Source organism: Diprion similis, chromosome 4, assembly GCF_021155765.1.
Source record: "Diprion similis isolate iyDipSimi1 chromosome 4, iyDipSimi1.1, whole genome shotgun sequence".
Classification (NCBI taxonomy): domain Eukaryota; kingdom Metazoa; phylum Arthropoda; class Insecta; order Hymenoptera; family Diprionidae; genus Diprion; species Diprion similis.
In genome coordinates, this window is record NC_060108.1 from 18,438,845 (window position 1) to 18,459,620 (window position 20,776).

The 20,776-nt window shown below is 39.9% G+C and overlaps 1 protein-coding gene across 3 annotated transcripts in view; it reads right to left on the minus strand.

Moving 5' to 3' along the window:
• Positions 1–20,776, minus strand: part of LOC124405057 (RNA pseudouridylate synthase domain-containing protein 2-like) — an 87,531-nt gene that overhangs the window by 5,603 nt on the left and 61,152 nt on the right. For all 3 annotated transcript variants that reach the window (XM_046879630.1, XM_046879629.1, XM_046879631.1), the window contains 4 exons: positions 18,322–18,426; positions 13,553–13,640; positions 7,391–7,613; positions 2,591–2,678 (listed from right to left, as the gene is read on the minus strand). In XM_046879630.1, coding sequence (XP_046735586.1) covers positions 2,591–2,678; positions 7,391–7,613; positions 13,553–13,640; positions 18,322–18,426 — 504 coding nt within the window. The remainder of the gene's footprint in view (positions 1–2,590; positions 2,679–7,390; positions 7,614–13,552; positions 13,641–18,321; positions 18,427–20,776) is intronic.

Sequence of the window (20,776 nt, forward strand, 5' to 3'; positions counted from 1 at the left end):
TATGTATTTTGGAAGGTCAGGCGGTTGCCGAGGCAAAATCCCTGAACGTGTGGGTACGATGTGTACAAAAGCTTAGCTCAAGTGGCTCCTTTTGCTTTTTAAATCGTTTCTCGGTATTCCATCGAAAAGAAATAACCGAGAAAGTTTTTTCGTGAGTTTGAAAAATCATATTTCCGAGTAAACATCACGTATAAAATTACGAATGGCAAAAGGATGTAGCGCGAAGAGGCGACGATCGGCGTCTTGAGCCATCTTCCGTGAAGTGTTCGACACGGGATATACGGGATTGACAATCAAAGCTAGAGAAGCCAGTAATAGCAGACTTCAAAGGTTGAACACGCGTGCAGGCAGCCAGTGCGAAGTCACGAATCGTTTGTTCGCCCCGCGACTACATTTAGAACTAAATTTAAAACTATAAGTTTAGAAGGTAGCATCCGCGATGCTTTGAAAAGGCAGGTCGCGTGTTAACAGCAGTTCGGTTCGTTACGTAACCGTCCGAGGAAAGCTCGTTCTAAAATAATCGAGAACGGAAAAAGTTCGTCTACGTATATATTCCTGATTGTAATATGAAAATTGCTTAATGTTCAATTTTTGCGCATTCTATCATCACTCTTTTTCCTTTTACTGTTAGGGAAAATATAAGCCATTTAAGAAAATACAGCCGCTTAAGGTCTTATTGGACGGATATTCCCAACCCAAAGTGAATCTCGGTGAAAATATTGAACACTTGATCGCGATGAGATAAGAATCTGAAAACGTCAACCATAACCGAGTCGGTAGGATAATTCGGTTTCAATAATAATGATACCAAAAAGTTGTTAGTAAATTGTTTCAACAAAAATTTGTTCAACGAATGTATGTATAGTGAAATTTGTTTTATTTCACGCAGAACGAATTCATTGATTTTTCTGAATACCTATGAATTTTTTTTGGAACTTTTGGCGATCTTAGAAAAATCCGGTTTCGAGAATTTTTTCAACTTTACGAAATGGATCGAAAGTCCTGAACTTTTGGATAGGTTTCCGCAAATGATTGTACATTAGGTACACTCAAGAAGTTTCAGAGGCATGGAACGAATAATTTCATAAACAGAGACAGAACACAGAACTATTCAAAATTGCCGAAAGTTCCAAAAACATTCATTGGTATTCAGAAAAAACACTGAATTCATTCTGTGTGAAATAAAATTAATTTCACTAGAGATTCGTTAACAACTTTTCACAACGAATTATCTTATCGACTCGGTTATCGTTAATTTTTCTGAGATTTTTATCTCGTCGCCATCAATTGTTTAATATTCTTACCGAGATTCACTTCGGTTGGAAATATCCGTCCAATAAAACCTTGATTCGGATCCGCGACGTTAAAAGTGAGAAGAACGTCGATTTTTATTTGTTCATTAGCGAGTAGCTAATCGCTTACTTATACACTTGAGGAAATCGGTTAAAAAATCTGTTCATCACGTTCATACGTTCGAGGCTGTGAGATACGTGTCGCATTTGGATTCTCAGCACGATTGAGCAGGAACATAAATATACATACTTAAGAAAAACTAGTAATTCAACTTTATTCTGAAGGATACCGACTTTGGCATGAACTACAGACACATCATTTTCACGAATCACAAAGCACTGAAATTCGACTAAACTCGCACCGTGTCGATTCCGATTTTTAGTCTGCCAAGTCCGCAGATAAGATCCTCTCCAAGGAAAATTTTGCGGACAAAGTTTTCGGTGAAAAATTTTTCCGACATATCTACCCAAGAATTAAAAGATGTCGCAAAGAAAATCGCACGTCTTCGGAAATAACTGTTAAAAGTGATTGTAAGGCTTTTTTTTTGACAAGACGATAATCTGTCGGCTTATTTTCTGCGGAGTTCGAAACCCTAAAATTTAAAGAATACGTGACCAGTAAAGTCTGATAAAACACCTCTAAACTGGTGAAACAGTACGATCGATTCCAAATAAAATTGAATTGATTCAAAACCGTGCTCTTCGCGAGTAAGATATTTGAAAATACGATTTCCCCTTAAATTTGTTAGCAATTCTGCTTTTTTCACGTAAGATTTGTAGCTTTCAAATCCTCCTCAGGGATGTAGAGAAAATATTATTCCGAGTTAAACATATTTCGATGAATTTCAGTACCGCCTTAATTTCAATCTTTGCTTTATACTTTCAGACAGTCTAATATCTGCGTCATACAACTATGTAATTCTAAATCTCCGTAACGTTATGCCAATTTACAAAGTGAATCATCACTTTCCGGTTTCCTTATCTACTTATACACTCTATCTTCTCCACATAAAATACATATTTACATCAATATGTATGCATCAGAAAAATGGAAAATTAAAAATACATACGTACAAATACATGTACAGGTAATATCGGGAGAAATTCGTGTGAACATTTACAGGCAAAAAGTATTGAAGAACAGAGGCGTGAAGAAAGTGAGATGTGCAGATACAGACACAGACACAGACACACACACATACATATACATATAGATGGATATAGATGGTGCGAGAGCGAGAGCGAGAGTGAAAGTGAGAGTGAGACTGGCAGTACAGTTCTAGCAGTACACCACTTACAGGGATAGATGCGGGCTTGTTGACCACGACCAAGTCTTCGTCCATGTGCACCACCGTGATCGGCTCCGAGGTGACCGGCACCTCGTGTCTGCAACACACCAATCGTAACCAGCTTAACATGGCTTTGTTTAGTCGAGCTACGCGACCTTTGCACATAATTGCAATAATTATACGATAGGTTATATACAGCTACATAAATGTATAATTATCACAGGTAGCCCTCTGCATATATGTACTTATAGTCATGTATACACCAATTTCTCTATATACAATATATACGCAGCCATACATACATACATACATGCATATTTATTGTTTTTTCTCATTTTGGTGACTTTTCAACGTGTATATATATATATATATATATATATATATATATATATATATATATTTTTATATTCATATATACCAAGCATGAGTATTATTAGACAATTGAAACCAACAAAAACAGCAAATTAAACGCGGGAAGTCGATATCAACGTAGGTGAGGGAGAAAATTTCAGTAATATGGGAACGAAAAGCGGATCATTTTCATAAATTTATAATTTACATATATATATATATATATATTATAAATTTTATAATTTAAGGCCGAACTACATGACACAGAACTCATAGGCGATAATAATATATAATTTCTAATTCTTCTGAAAATGAATTTATTCCTCACAGTTTGAGAAAAAAATCACAGGTTCAACATGAAAGGAAACCGTGCAGCCCAAAGTACGGGGGGGGGGGGGGGGGTATACGATTCTGATACCCTGCAGGTATGTATACTCGTATATGACGTAATATAAACTAGATGAATAAATTATTACCTACCTACCACAGAGAGATTTCAAATTTAAAGAAAAAAACAAGGACATACGAGGAACAATTGAAAGGAAAATAACAAAATGTCATTGCTCCAATTTTTTTTTTTTGCAACGAAGGGCAGTGGGCAGAAAAATCGAAATTAGAACAACAATTGAACCTCAACTTGCTGTTCCAATTTCCCTGCATGGCATTACTCACTTGATAGGCATGACGTCAGTGTACCGCGTAGTAAAAATCCTATTTGGGAAATAAGGGGAGGAAAAAAAAAGACGAAAAAAACTAAAATTCCAACGAAGCGTAGAATTATGTGGGGTCGGGTTTTCGTTTTCAAATTTCAGGGTCCAACCAGCACCGATGAGGTTCTTGCAGGTCTCGCGGGTTGATCAAACGCGAAGCTGCCTCCTTTTGCCTTCCAATATATTTCACCATAGCTTATACTATACGACCCCTATACCGGTCTTGCTGCAGCGATTACCCGAGAGCCATTCGATATGCGTATATCATAAAGATTGTTTCTCTGGGGTCGCACTACTTTCCCTTTTATAGGTAGATACTAAAGGTTGATCTCATGCGAGTAAAAAAATGATATTCTCTCTTGTCTTTGTCCAACGTGAAACTGGATCAACCGTAAGCAGAGAAAGGCTCGTGCCTTACACTTCTGGATTCGGGTACGCGAGTGTAATGAGAAGAGATAAGAGCATGTGCAGTTGCGTGAATATGTCGCCTAGCTTCGTGCGAAAAATAAAATTTCAAAACGAGAAATTCGCAAGAGTGTTGAAATATTTCTTTTCACTTTCAAATGAGTCTGAGATTAAAATCGGATTTGAAAAAACTAAAATAAATATCAAGTGGAAAAATTTTCATCGTTCCTTCCGGTTGCAGGGTCATCTTCTCGACTTGGGGTACACCTTCGTGTTCCGGAAAAAATGGAGGAGCCACCGTTCAGCGTTTCGGGCGTTAAGGGGAATGAAAAGAATTTGTGTCTCTTTGCAGACTAGCTTTGTGATATTTAATCGGTGAGAACAGAGAACCGTATGCAATACTCTTGAAATTGTTTGAAAACGAGGCGAACGCTACAAGCCTGTTAGTATATATCTACGTTGATAAATACCTGAGTTTTAATGGTGACACATGCATGGAAAACCGGGGTCAGTGTTTTTATTTACGAGCACGTCGGGGTTTAATTCGTTCAATTACAGATTCACGGTGTAATAATTCGTATTTTCATTTCTGATTTGGTCAAAATCTAAATTTCCGTATTGGATTACAATTATAATTCAATACTCCGCAATTATATCATAACCGTGCTTATAAGAAAGCGGTCATTTTACTATAATTATTTTATTATAAAAGAAAAATTATAAAATTTAAATAACGTATAAATCTATTTCAAATTTACAAAAATTTTACAAAACTGCATGAAATATCCAACATAAATTTATTTAAATAAAGGGAAAAAAAAAGCTTCTCAATAAATGTGAATTAAATATAATTGAGATAACTTTTCAAAGAACTTGGAAAAATCGCTGAAAAATACGATGCGAATAATTTTTGATGGGTGAAAACCGAGCGTGCACGTGATGCGGTTGCCTGCGGCGAATACGTACATTCTTCGAGAATATCTATAGGCGTAGTATGTGTATGCATGCGCCCTCGCGAGTCCCGAGGTGGTTTTAACCCACCCCCATCTGTCCGCGGAGGGATTTGTTCGCGAAATTATTCGAAAACGTGGAATGACATATTACGTCCCTCAAAAGCGGGGGTATAAGTTTTTTCTCCTCGCGATTACACAAGGGGACGGCCTCGAATGGGTAAAAAAAAACTCAATCTGCAGCGCTAATATACCTCTATAGTCATCCTGTACTCCACGGAGAAGAATCACGTTCGAAAATAATCGTTTTGAAAAAAAAAAGAAAGAAAAAGAAAACGGGTATTGTTGAAACCGCGTCGAATTCAAGGCTGGAGGACCGTCTGCGTGTGTAATAAAAAGTATGAACGAAACAAAAAAAACAAAAAAAAAAAAAAAAAAAAAAAAAAAACTAACCAAGGAAAATGAGCGAGAAAGACGAGAAAAAATAACGAAATGAATTATCTCCAACGCGTCTGTAGAACTAATCAGCGAAGGACGCTGAAAGACGTTAACATAATTCATGTTAATTATATTATACACTCAAGATCCTCGGCGCTTTTCGTTTTTGGCAGAAAATCGAATAATTAAAGTGAAGCTTCTCTTAATTAACGGACACGTTAATAATACCCGTCAGAAAAGCATTGCCCCTAATGGAAAATATATAACTCCTAATAAAATACGAGGACACATTTGGCCTGGGATGCATTTTTCCATAAAAAAATGAAAAAAATTAGTCATTTTCCGAATAGCGGACTAGATTTCCCGGTCTCGAAGGTGTCCGCTGTTGGAAATTTTCACTGTTAGGTACTGATAACTGGTATATATAAATCAACGTTTCAGTCGTTGCAAAGAAAAGTTCGTTTTCGCCTCGTCGACGAAACGAAGCCTTTGACGTTTTCCCCTGGCTATAATAATAATAATAATAATAACAACAACAACAATAATAATAATAAAAATTTCCCTCGATCCTCTCCGCAGACGTGTAAGATTATTATTTCACGAAACGCGTACCGTTTTCCCCGTCTCCTTACCACCTTGCCGTTTCCACCCTTCACAATTACTTTAGAACCCCCTCTCCCCCTGATTTATCCGAGGATTTTCTCCGGCAGAGTATATATATATATATGCGGCATGAGACCTCCCGAAGACTTCTTAAAACTCGTAGAAGCCAACGCGATTAGTAAGGCACTCAACTGTATTCCCCGATTACCGTCGTGCCCGCTAATTCGCGGTTTCGAAATAAATTAGCCAATATCTTTGCTCGCGGGTTCGCGGATACCTGAAAACGACTCTGACCTTGGCAAACAGGCGATACCTACACGCGAGTGTGTACTTATTGGAACGCGTCTATCGATAGATAGACACATTTATCAAGATTGCAAAATTGAGCAAGGTTTATCTGTAACATCGTTCCGCACAAAGTCCTGAAATCCCCTTGCATTATACACGTGAATAATTAGAACACTGCATAAAGTAGACTACGAATCTTCTTTCTTCGTTAAGTCAATTATATTAAAGTAACTAATTATACTCGAAGTCCAGAGCCGATGATAATTTGAAGTATAAAAAAAAAAAAAAAGGAAAACTCGTTATAAAGATACCACGTTGAAAATGAACATTGTATATTCGATTCAGTAAAGGATTTCGCGACAAAGTCCGGGATTGAAGAAGGGAAATGCGGGCGTGTCGTTCAACCCCGATAACGAGGATCCTGTTTCCGAAATAGCGATGACATTATTATTATTATTATTATTATTATTGTTATTATTATACCTGTACGATATAGCAGAAGGAAAAAAGCACCCCACAGCTGTTGCAATCTATTATAACTATACTAACCGAGCAATACTGCGCGGGGTTGAAATACAAGGTACATACCCATACGTATACATATACCTCGGTATATATATGTATATATATATACATAAGGTGGGTATATACCGCAAGATACTATCTCCTGCATGAATGATATATCTCGATGCCGTTCGCAGCAGGTACATGCGAAGACACGAAGCACCGCGGCAATGTGTGTCAAGGACCGAACCGATTCCGTCCGACTTACACACGCACACATGCATTTACACACATGACAAGTGTCTGCACATCAGGAATGCGCAGGCGACCCTGACTGATTCGCACGAAGGTTTTGTTCCGTTCTTTCTTGCATTATCTTATTCCCACCGGTTGCCGCTCGGCGTGTACGCACTTTTCTAGAAGGTGGATCAACGGCGACGATGTCGTTAAACTCGTCAGGACGCCGCGACGCGACATTGCGAATTACGTCCGGATCAGGCGTTAATCGCGGAGGTTTCAAGCGTGGAGGAATTCGGCTCGAGTTAACCTCGAGGACGTACCTGTGGACGACGTTCGCCAGGAGATCGTTGTGCCGGAGCCTGTAGTCGATCTCCACCCTCTGGTAGTTCACCGTCAGGGTGCCGGCCCTGATGCATCTCTCGTACTCCTCGGCCGGATGGGCACGAAACTCCCTCGCGAATACCTCCAGGATTTTTTCACCCACCCAGCGGCCCTTCGTGAAGGTCGTGAAGGTGAAATAATACGGATAAACTTTTCTGAGTCCTGAAAATGCAAGGAACGAGGATATTTTATTTATCATTTTATGGAAGGTGTACACCTGATACAAGTTCGATAGTCAACAATGAAAAACTCGGTACGTCAATTTGTTTTCTTAACAAGGACGCACTATTCAACTTCCTTATTTTATTGCCGTGCAGTCAATCGCAGCATATTCTCGCACGTCTGAAGTTTGATTGTCGAGATAAAAATATTCGTCATCGCAGCTCGCGAGACGTGACAGAATTTTTCAACTATAGCACTAGACAAATTGCGTTTTCAACGACGAATCCGTCGTTTTCGGTACAGAGAATATATTTCTTTACTAATTTTTCTTTCTGCTTGGGTTTTTTTTTTTTTAAACCCACGAAACAAGCAACAAGACGAGAAATGAATTTCTGCATTGTTGTCGGGCAAATGTTGTACATATTTTTCGATTTAGGATTGTTTGTTCCATTCGCATACGGGGAACTCCAATTAGTACCGCATTAGTGATCGGAGCGTGGATCGGTATTTCGACATGAGGGATTCGCTGTAGGTACGCAGGTAAATACGAACATGTGTTAAAATGTGCGTGTCGTTACAGGCATGTATAGATTGTTGGCACGTTCCGCTTGCTTGTTCGACAACACAACCATTGATTTAAAACAAACAGCTATCTATAAGCGTGTATAAGGCGTCCCACCTCGATCCGATAGAGAATCTAAAAAATACCCAGATCTCTGAATTTCCGAATTACTAAATCGTACACTCATTCCTTATTTTTATTCTACCGCCGGGTCTTGCAATTCAAATGTAAAACAAAAACAAAATTTTTAAAAACTATGTTTTTGATTTATAGAAATAACTGTCTATACCTCCTTCTTCAAATTTCTATTTTTGTATCGCAGTGTACATAAAAAACAAAAAAAAACAAAAAAAATCAAAATATCCGAAACGAAACGACAGGTATGGTACACACGAGATTCGAACAAGCATAAATCAAACAGTACACTCGCCGAACAGTCCTAATATTTGCAGTTTCGACTGTCATTTTTCGATCACATAGCGCAAAATTTTTAGGTATATACGAAACGTTGTACCGAGACAGAACTGTGGCTACATCATCACGAGGTGAAAATCCTACGAATGCGACATAGTTTATCAACACATGTGTGATAACCGCGTCGAATAGTCAAGAATAGTCAACCTTCGGAAAACGTACTCCTCGGAGAAGGAGTCGAACCAAAAAATTGTGACGAAGAACCCAAGATAAATAGAGATAAAGGTGAGAAACACGGGTCGACATAGAACGAGACACACACACACACACACACACGCAGACCTAAAGTGTAGGTACCTACGAGAAACTTCAACACGAGGATAGCGCGGCTTGACTGGGGATTCGGGTGGCTGCGGAACAACTCGAAGAGAGACAATGTCGACCGCATGATAAGAGGGAAGGGGGGATGGATCAGAGGCGGAGAGCTTAAGCCTCTCAGGAAGATGCCCATTCTGTGCGGTGGAAAATCCGGGCTGGTGGCTGAGGGCTGGGGGCTGGGAGGAGGGGGGAGGCCTACCTGGTTGCCTAAGAACCGGAAACGGCGGGGATAAACGCCGCGGAAAGAGGGAAGCCTGAAGGCTCCACTTGACTATTCGGTGAAAAGCTGGGGCAGAAAGTTCCTCCACCTCCACCTCCGCTTCCTCTCCTCGTCTTCGTCGTCTGGTGTGTGAACTGGCATTTGGACCGGCCATATTCGAGTCGTCGAGGTCCCCTTGTTCCCCGAGTAACGCGGATTAGCATCAGCAGCATTTGAACTTTGACGACGCGGCCAGGTACCCTGTTACCCTTGGTACCCTGGTACCTTGGTACCTTGGTACCCCACGTGTCTTCAAAGGCTTGGGGTATACACCCCCTCGTACAACCCCGGAAGAGGAAAAGCTCCGGTGGTCGTTAACACGCTGCACCGCAGAGCTCATGTGTTTCGCATGCTACATGCGCTCGAATAATACCGGGACAAAGGAACAAGGACGACGAAACGGAAGCCAAGGGAAGGGAAGGGAAAACAAGCCTCGAGTTCGTGGCGGCTTGCTGCTTGCACCTTCCTCGCGGTATCGATTTCTACTTACACCTGTTCGTTAAACTGATTTCCACCGGACTCGGAAAAGGAACGGATAGAAGCCGCTACGGGGGTCCCGGTGACGTCAATTAACACCAACACCGCCGTATTCAAATGTATTTAAATTCAGCTCAACGTTCAGCGACGTCTAACGGGCATTCCGATACGTTTCTACCGCGTAGCCTCGACTCTCGCTTAATCACCTTCCATTCTTTCATCCCTTGAAACACAAGCTGATATCGCTTCTCTGTGATTTGTACTGCAAAAAGTTAACTAGGTAAGCCGGTAAAGTAACGCGAGAATAAATCCCCCGTAGGTATATAAATTTCTTCATTATTCTGTATCCCTTTGTTTCTTCGTTACTGTTAACAAACGCATATTTGGATATGGCGAAATGGATGATTTGTTATCATTGTCAAATTTTTGTTTGAGCCAAATAATAATCGACAGAATTTTGTTTAATAACAATACCGAAATATTTATTTCGCCATATCTAAATAGACGTTTCTTAACGGTAAATAAGCTCTTTTCTCAGTGTGAAAAATAAATTTGTTTTTAAAGATAATGAAAAAAAAATCATCTACAGCGAAAGTTTCATAGAATTTTTATTTGGGACACCGTGTATCAGTCACAGCTGGTTAACCCCTGAGATATAAATGCTGAGGAATGCCCCATATACTTGTAAGCCCGTGAAAAACAGGGATATTCTTCGATCGTGTTTCAAGCTGTATAAAATTATAGCCCGCGGTTCACGTTTCGAAAAAATTATTATTATTATTATTATACTTGGAGATTGTTATTAGAGTTAAGGGTGAAAAATAATATTCTTTGATAGCCTCAGGCTGCTAACCCCTATATAAAGCACAAAATTCATACGTTACATATATTCCGCCTTTCAGGGATGTACAAAAACTGCAGGCTATCAATTCGCGGCACGTCGATGAAATTTATTTCTCGGATAAGCTCAAGCTTTCCGATTTCAGGGTTATTATGAGGGAAGAAAAAGAGAGAGAGAAAGAAAAAGAAGAATAAACAACTTTGGACTGACCACGGAAATGAGACCGAGAAGATGGATTGCTCGAGGATAGGATATCAAATTATAAATCTCGTGGTTTACGTCTGCATGGATCTCGGCATGAGATTATCACGCCCTCTCGACACTCTTTTGCCCCCGAGTAATTTATTAATGGTCGATTAAGTGTAACTTTTTGCAGGTGTTTGATAAATGTTATAGAACCGGATACTTGAACCTTACACTACCCAAGAACATGAATGAATAAAGAAAAAGATAAAGTTAAAAAAGTTCAAAAGAGTAAAGAGGGTTTGAAAAGCGTTGAGACTGGAGTAAAATGACGATGAAAGGAAGAGAAAACGGGAAGGAAGAAAAAGAAAAAGAAATCGAAGTTAGTTATATTATTTCAGCGTCGAGATGAACGTCGCTTCTCGCAATTCCTGCATTCAATTTTCCGTTCTTCCCGCCATTTACACAGCCAGCTACGACTCTTAAGAGTGAAGGTCAGAATTCTCAGAACAAATAGCGAATCGGGTTCTATGAAATACACCGGTTAGCAGGAATTTTGAGTTTGGATTCTAGATGTCTAATTTTTATTTCTTCCATGTAACTACTAGAAGAAAAAATCATTTTATTAGATAAAATTTGCTCTTGTAGAAACGAGAATGATATTTTGAATTTTAAGAAAGATTACTTATTTTCTCCAAACATTCATTGTAAATAATAATTAACCAAACTTCAGTTTTTTATTACCTGAGTAATTGAGATGTTGAAATTTTCCTCAATTTTGATTACAACAACCTCCTGGCTGCAAAATCAAACTTTTTCAAAAAATTAAAGCAAACTTTAAGGAGGATGTAAATATTTTTCCATTTTTTCGATGTGTGACAAGTAAAAAAATAATTAATTTAACCCAGACACAAAAATAACATTTTTTTTTGCTGAGCGTTGATATCTAACGATTCAGATTAAGTTTGTAGAATATATGAGTGTATCGAGTCAACGATCCAAAGTTCAATATTACAAAAGTAAATTCCCAGTGACTTGAATTCGATTAGAAAACGAGCGTAGCTTTCGTCCGATTTACAACGAGGCATATATATATAAATATATGTTATATACATATATACATATACATATATATATATATATATATATATATTCAGGTATCAATTTCCCGTCCAGAAACTCTCGAAGAAGAGGGTTTAAAAGTCAAGCGATTTTGATCACGAAAGCTGACTTAGCGAGGCATGCTGCAGGATTTCTTGGCTCAATAACTGTAGATCGTTGATAACGGTGAGAGATGCGATCGAATCAAGATTTGAATCACGTATCCTCACACCACCCGCACCTCAATACAGCAGGTATTACCGCTACAGGTATATTTACTCGAATACAATTTTCCACACATTCTACCCTGCAGGAGCTCAGCGTTGGCCGCCTCGAATTCAACCATGTGAAATAAACCGAATTGCTCGAGCATTTCCCGGGTATCTATACAAACGTTGCCATGGCCATGCAGGGGCATGAATTCGACACGTGATTAACTCGAGGCGATATTGAATAAGCGAGGAAAAAATGAAAAACATTTTAAAATAAAAATATATATATATATATATATATATATATATATATATATAAATAAATCAAAATTGTGAAATATTTTTCGCACTTTTATTCACCGCAATTTTTTTTTATTTCATTTTTTTTTTTTCTTTTTTTCTTTCACTTGTTTTTAACAATTTTAATTTTTCTCCCACCATTGTTTGTTGAAAACACAGAGCGGCGTTCGTGATGCGGCGACGAGGGCGACGCGCCCCGGGGAGCCAGTATTAATAGGTCTTTGTTTCAAGGAGGTTTCTCTCTCCTCCTCGTCCCCGGCTGTCGCCATTATTTGAATATGGAGCAGATATTGCTTGTCGATATTCCGACGTCATACCAAATATTATTTCCCGAGAAATTTTCCAAACTTTCCGCAAAGCGAGACTTTACGCGGGAATTGGTTCCCAATGAATATACGTATGTACCTTATATATATATATATATATATATAGGTACGTAGGTACGCACGGACGTTCGAATTTTGCAAACTTTTTAATTTTCCTCCCGGCCGTTTGGTCCTGTTTCTTCCCCTTCCTTTCCTTGTTCCATTCCTATTTATATTAAAATCGGTCGCCTCGAATCGCGAAATCGTTTAAATGGAAGCTCTTCGTTAGAAAGACTTGATGCAGGTGTGATTGAGCTTCAACGGTCGTAAAAACACGGACTCTATACTCCCAATCGGTAACATTTTAATTATTTCCTCCTGAATATTTCTCATCTTCAGTGAAGCTGGCTAATAAAGCTTCACCTTCAGGCATATAATCGTCCGTCGTTGTGGGCCGGGGTAGGTAGGAATTTAATTTTCTCGACAAGATACGCAGGTACACAGGCATAAAATGAAATAAAATAATAAAACGATCCATTTGTATACGCGAATGCGTATAATATTCTACCTATATGTATATGTTGTATATATACGAATGTATATTGTACGTATAACCGAGAGTTTCATCTGGCTGCGTAATAATATACATATACAACAAGTTGTATGAAGTATGGGGGTAGAAAACGACTGGCTAGAAAAACGGTTAATTATGTATACAAAGCGAGCGCTGATTAAAATAATACATCTACGTAAAATTCTGTTGCAACAGAGTCCGAATAGCGCGGCAACCACATAAATAATTAGAGGTTTGCATTTAATGTACATACATACATACATACATACATACATACATACATACAGGAATGAACGAACAGGTGAAATCAATACAGTTTATCAATCAACTCACCATTTTCAACGTAGTAGCTCGTCTCGTTGTACCGCTCGTCGGTAAAACCAGGCCTCTTGGCTTTCAGCGCTTTAGTTTCTAGCTTAGCCTGAAAAACAGAAAAAAAACATCTCAGATAAGATGCATTACAAGATACATGTTATAAATATTTCGCCAATGAAAACCGATCGACGATCGCAGCACTGAACCGGAACCAAATCAATTAACATAATGTAATATATTAATACTCCGTTGTTATTCTCGTGGCACAACATTGCGTACCCAGGCACATAGATTTGCAAGAATGCGGACTACGAGCAATCGCAATTAGATTTAATGGACACTGCAATGTGCGGCGCAGCTTCTAATTATCCCATTAACAGATTCAGCTCTGCAAGCGCGACGCAACGCGTTTAATCAAAACGACCGATAAACTGTCAGGGTGAAATATCTCGTCGATAAAAAATTTCCCTTGATAAATAAATAATAACGCAGTCCTGCATAGCACGAAGCCTGTGACAAATGAAAAACGATAATTCTTTCGGGATATATAAAGCCTGATCTATACACCATGGAATATCTCGGAGAAGAAGATGCCTGCAAATATGGGAAATTCCATGCGAACCCAACCAATGTCTGATTCTCATCGTTTTTCATTTTTTCCAAAAACTTTGGGTGGGAGTCAGAACTTTGAATTTTGGAAGGCTTGTTTAAAATTCTCAAAAATTGCATTTTCTTTTCCAAACATTTCAGGATCGGGTCCATGACAGGTCAACTAAAAAATTGTTTCGACGGTCTGAATATTCCCAAAAAAATTTCAAAACTTCTATTTTTCACTTGGAACATTTCTAGACCGGTTCCATTACGGATCGATTTTTGTCTATTTTTTTTAGAGCATTCAACTTTATTTTAACAATTCCACAATCAAATCGGTAGTGCTTGCAATTGGGATAATTACCTACAGTAACGTTGAAAAAGAAAATAAATCAGAAATGGTTAAGGTCACACGTCGGTTGGGTTCGCATGGAATTGTCCATATATATAAAAAATGTGGAAAAGAGAGGGAAGTCTTTCAATTACAGTTATATAGCTCGTTATTATATTACTAGCGGCACTTAATATCGCGGGAGGCAATTTTCTTCCGACATATGGGCGTCGGTGGGCCGATGGCATTCGCTCTCCAGATTCGTTGATGATCGAGCAAACGTCGACGAGGGGTTTCGCATGGTTTGTGTAACGTATAAAGTGATTCTATTTTAGTTGGGGGTAGGACGCCGCTAATCGCAACATGTTAAGTCGGCGAACGCTCCAGAGAAGAGTAGAGTAAAGCGTTGTACATGGCACGTGGTTTCCTAGAGCTAACAATCTTAATAACGTTGCCATATAACTTTCCCAAGTAACTCCCGACTCGAGTTATAAGTTGCAGGACGGTAAAAATTAATAACACGAGAAAAGAAAAGAAAATTATGGAAGGAGAGGGAAAATAAAAAAAATTTACGTACAAGTTGCGAACACCGTAACGAACGATCTTTGTTTTTTTCTCTTTTTTTCCCCACGAATTCGCAGAAAAGTATCATGCTTCTGAGTGGAAAGTAAATTTATCAACCATATAAGAAGCGGATAAGACACGAATACGACGTCGATGATTTTATTTGTTTCCCTGTATTGCCCACCTATAGTTATGCCTCTCTAGTGGCCGTACAACAAGTCGGGAAATTTCTTTCAATGGACTCTAGCGAGTTTCATTTCGTTTCGTAAGAACGGAAGAATAACACTAGAATAACATCGGAAAACTCTCGTTCCGAGTCCTAGGAGGGTCAACTTTGTTTGACAATGGCGGCCTCTAAGCTGACTCTTGTACCTACCAACCAATTTACCCGACTTCCCGTCTACTTACCTTATACCTTTCTACCCCACCTACTCTACTCTACTCTACTCTACTCTACTCTACTACTCGGCGCTAATCCCAGGTGTAAATATTACGCCAGAACTGACGCGGAGGAGAAGCTTCCAGAGCTTTCGGCATATTCGGTCAGTAAAACGTCTTGACTCTCCGCGACTTGAGAGGGAAAAACTTTCCATTGCCCTGAAATTACAGCGGAAAAGTGGATTCGAATTTTATTTGTTACAATGAAAGGGTGTAATGCAAGTTGATAATTAGTGAGACGTAATGAAATTGATATGTGAAATTCTTCCGATTGACAGTTGCCGAGAGCTTTTAAAATTTTCTTCCCCGAGACGAAACGTCTTCCTCAGAGTTTCGAGGGTGAAACATCGTAGCGGTATTTACGTATGCACAAAGCATCTTACATATAGCGCGACACCTCCTGAAGGACAACTCCTTATCTGTTATGGAGTTTAGAGCTAGTGTCGGCTGTATCGACCAAGGTGAATGAATTTCGTAACGCGTCGTCACCCCGCCGGTTTCTGCAGCCCATTTCAAACGCCCTGGATTCCTCCATGGCTATATAAGGGCAGATATTCCGAGAGATGTTCATCCGCGGTTTGATTTGACCCTGGGAAATTGTTGGGTAGAGAGAGGCCGTGAGAGGGGTAAGCAAGCGGAGACGAGAATTGGTTCTACCTTCGATTTGTCCGACCCTCCCGCAGCGTCGAATACCCGCTACCCTAAACGGCGGCAACGGTTCGAATCAAATTTTCAATAAATGTAACCTATACCTACACCCGCACACACAAACAGAGAGAGAGAGAGAGAGAGAGAGAGAGAGAGAGACAAGGAGGTGTATATAAATACGGATTGAAATTTTCCCAAAAATTCTGTTGTTCTCAAGATCACGGAGGGTGAAATTAGCGTCGCTTTTCCATCGAAACGAAATTCCGCAGGTCACTACATACAGAATATCTCTCGTAATGATAACTGGTCAGGGAAAAAGGGCTCGAGCCCCGGGTTGAAAAAAGCGGTAAAACCGAGTTGGCCACTCGCTAAAAGCGGCAGGGACCCATCCGGCCAAAAGGTGGGTCGTTAGTCATCCGGGAAAACGTGGAACGCCTGTTGCTACTGGCACAGTAACCGAAGAGGAAAAGCGTAGTCGAGAGCTGGGATTCCCAGCAGTTTCGGGGTCGCGAGTCGAACTCAAAAAAGAAAAAGAAGAAGAACGGGAATGAATTTTTATTTTTACGTAACTTTTTTTTTCTGTCCACCGCATGGAAAGAAGATGAGGAGTTGTATATTTAGTTAAGGCCGTGTTCAGGGTGCGACAGCTTGACGGTGGCTAACGACAGCTGTGACGCCCGTCAAAAACGCCCATCAAATATTGACGAGACCGAAACACCCACGCGTCATCCTGTACGTCTGACTAAAATAAATATCCTACGCGTTTCTTCTTACCCATGGAATGGTCGCGTTTCTAATTTACTCCTATGCGATGACGAATTTCGACTGTCTGTCCATTTTCAGTGATTTTCAAACCGTGGGCCGCAACCCCCGGGAGATCACCTAGTTTTACTGGAGTGGAGGGCAGAGGGGGTCTCAAACTAGGTGAAAGTTAAAAGCAAGGATTTTAGGTTTTAGGTTTTAGGTACAGTTTCAAAAAAAAATTAAATACGTCGTTATTTAAGTGGCTCAGCCACTGAATGACTACAAAATGCTTAAATTCACTGGGGAGTATTCAAGAGATTATAAAATAAAATTCTTCCTTCCAACGTTCATTTCACAGGGGACAAAACTTTGACCAAGAGATTATGAGAGGGTTTTATGAAAGAGAAAAAAAAATGGGAGGGCAAAAAAAAAACAGAGAAGAGAAAATAAAAACTAGAAACGTTGCACGCGTCTCGTTGAGGGAATATTGACCATTTGTACGGCATAACCGCAACTTTAGCGACATTTTTCACACTATAGGTCACCATAAAAGCGTGGGTTCGATAAACGTTTAATCGCGGTGACAAAAGTTGCGAACAAACTCTGTTTGTGAGCGATTCATTCCGAGTACAATGAACAGATGAGATAGAATTATTCGTTTAACTTCCAGACTAAAAACTTTTCAATTCAAAAATTTTTCCGAAAGAAAAACAGGTTAAATAAGAATAAATTTTTTTTTACGAAATTCACGAATCCATCGAATTACAAATAAATCACCGTCAGCTTAATACATACCAAAGAATTTTTTTCCATATGTATTTTTATATATAAAATATTAAATGAAAAATGAAATTAGCGCAAACTTCCACACAACGTAGCTGAACGCTCATCTTTAGCGAGAGTCTTTTTTTTCCGACCTAAGCAAACATTTTAGAGAATGCGAGGGTGAAAAATCGCGGACGATTTTTTTCTGAAACACCCTAACACATACATACATACATAAGGTATCGGGAGGAAAGTAAGGCGAGAGTAAAATGCTGGGGTAGTAAAAAATTTTCAACGGCATAACTCAGCTAGCGCGGCAAAGGCATATTAGAGTTGTATAAGCAGGAGGATCGCGGAGAGGACACGCGTCGCTCTTCGAAACGCGTAAATCGGGGAATGGAATCGGGGGCCGATCGTTCGAGCGGCTTATCGATCGAAAAGAAAGAATCCGGTAAGGTTAGAAGCCGAGAGAGCGCGTATACTCAGGCGTTATACAGACCTAGACGGTAAGAAATACGCTCGACTCTCGGCTTATCTCATAAAATCGAAGGGGTGGGGGTGGGGGTGGGGGTGGGGGTGTGCGGAGGCACGTCTCCGTTTCTTACGCCGCGCCGGTGAAGCTGTAAGAACGGCGGGAAATGGTGAGATTGGGAAAAGAGAATCCAACTGCAGATACATAAACATAAATAATCGAGCACTCGCTCACCTTTTTTAGATCCTTATTCACATCGGCGTCCTCCGCCTTTCGCTTCTCCGTAAGTTTCGGCGCAGCTGTCGTTATCACAGGCTCTCTAAGGGGCTTCAAATCGACCTGGAACACGAAAATATCGAGTTTTGTTATTAGGGCAGAAATCAGGGAGAATTCAACGCGAAGAAAGGGGAGAAAGTTGCGCGGACTTTTGCCCCATGTGGCGGAACTTAACTACGCAGGCGAAAGGGCGTGAAGGGTGTGAAGGGCGTGAAGGAATCGAGATGCAGGTTCGCGTGTCTGTCTTTTATACCTACCGACGCGATGCGATGCGATACGTATGGAGAACCCCTAGGTATTTCCGAGCCCGGCGATGCATCAACACTGGAATCACTCGTGAATCAAGTCTTGGTCACCGGGAGGCGCTAAATCTAGCCTTCGGGTTTAGTTCCCCCTGCAGGTGGTAAGGGTTGCCCTGACAACCTCCTTATACCCGCAATGCAGTACTCACCCATCGGTTGCACGGTTGAACCTCTTATGCATGATTCGTTTGCTCGAAGCTCGCCTCGAGTATTAAAAATCGGGGTAAAAGGCCTACGAGTATAATTACAGAGGCAGTCACTTGTGTCGAGTTTGCAAGAATTAGTCGGCGATTCATTTGAATTACTGTAAAACGCATCGGCATCGCACTTTCAATGCACGATACTTTGTTACTGATCCGTTGGAATTACGACACTTTTATATCTATCGATAGACTTATAGGGGAGGGTGGGGCAAAGTGGGCACCTGTAAAATTTTTGATATCTCAGAAAATCACTAAATTTTTTTAAATAACAAGGGGTAAAATTAACCACCTGAACTTTGTATTAAATAAAAATCATTCGGAAATCAGATTTCTTCATTATCGTGATATAATTTAAAAAATCCATCACGTTACCTAAGATAATTAAATTTCCTCTATAATTTAAATCACGACGAAAGACAAGAAAAATATGATAAATGGATCAAGTTAAGTATAATTGATGGTTCTCTCGGAGGGTAAGGTTAGAAGTTAGAATAGGTGAATGTGGCGAAGATGAGACGAAATAAGGGGGTCAGAAGAACCAAAGCACATCGACTTATTGTTAGTTAGCCTTCGATCTTAAAGGAGTGTAACAACTCAGCGGATAGATAAATGCCAGGAATGGAATTTTGGAGGCGGTTGGAGTAATAAACCATCTGGCGAACTTTTGGGCTAGATGTGGATTGCAGTGATTCATAAGGAATTAAAGCTCGCGGAGTGAAGAGAGAAGGCGTGAACGGAGAACGAACGCCGTCGACTCGGGTGCAAATAATAGACGAGAAATCATCACAATTCACTACTACAGGGAACACACGAAGGTACGAAGGTACGAAGGTACGAAGGAAGGAAGGAACGAACGAACCCTGGAGGAAAGGGGAAGGATATCGTGCCGGGAGTTAGCGGTACCAACCTTCCCTCGCTTCCCCCTTTTCAACCCCTTCAACCCCATCCCCAAAACTCCGAGTAGTGCGTTGCGTGCCACGGATGCTAAATTGTTATTAATTTGTTAATCGTTATTAAATGTAACACTGGGTACGACGGAAATGGAATTTATGCATCTGCTAATTGCGGACAAAATGCAATTACTAATCACTGAATTGAACATCTTCTACATTTACACCACGTGTGGACACGACACTGTTCACGGATTTATTACACAGTTCGTCTAGTATTAATTAAACTTTGGTAGAAAATTTACTAAGGATCAGAGATTATTTCATCCAATTTCCGCAGCACTTTTTCAATGACTGCTCTGCAAGTATGGTTCCAACTATTTTCTTGCAATATTTATCAACAACGGAGAGAGAAGAAAAAATTCTACGACACGTCTGTAAAATAAAGAAAACCGATCGATTACACGAAAAGTAATTATATTCTACTTTTTTTTTACGTAATTAATTCACCCCACCTGAATGAAAATGATCGTTTAAACTCGAATCAATCTTTCGAGAGTTTCGAATATCGTAACCGGGTTGTTGGGAGAAACGTTTTCGGGGTATAAAGAGTTTGCAAGGCTTGTCGAAGAAGTAGAGGATTACCATTTCAGCGTGGGATGATCTGAATATAAAACTCTATTGTCTGTTGCGCGTCGAAGTTTCGAGTGAGAATGAAGCCCGTGGATGTGGATTATAGTAGGTGTAGGTAGGTAGGTAGGTAGGTAGGTAGATATCGACGCGGGGCGGTTAGTTTGATTTATTGTCAGAAGGCATTATTATTGCGGGTATCTTAATACAATGACGCACAATGCGAGGCAATCTACATCGAGTGTCGACGACGAAGACCCTCCAAGAGTCTAGCTAACATAAGCACGCAGCTGCAGGTTAAGTATTGTCTGGATTTAGTGGATGTCGAAGAAGGAATCGATAGGGCGTGAATGAGGAATGAAAATCGTGCGAAAAAGAAGATAAGCAT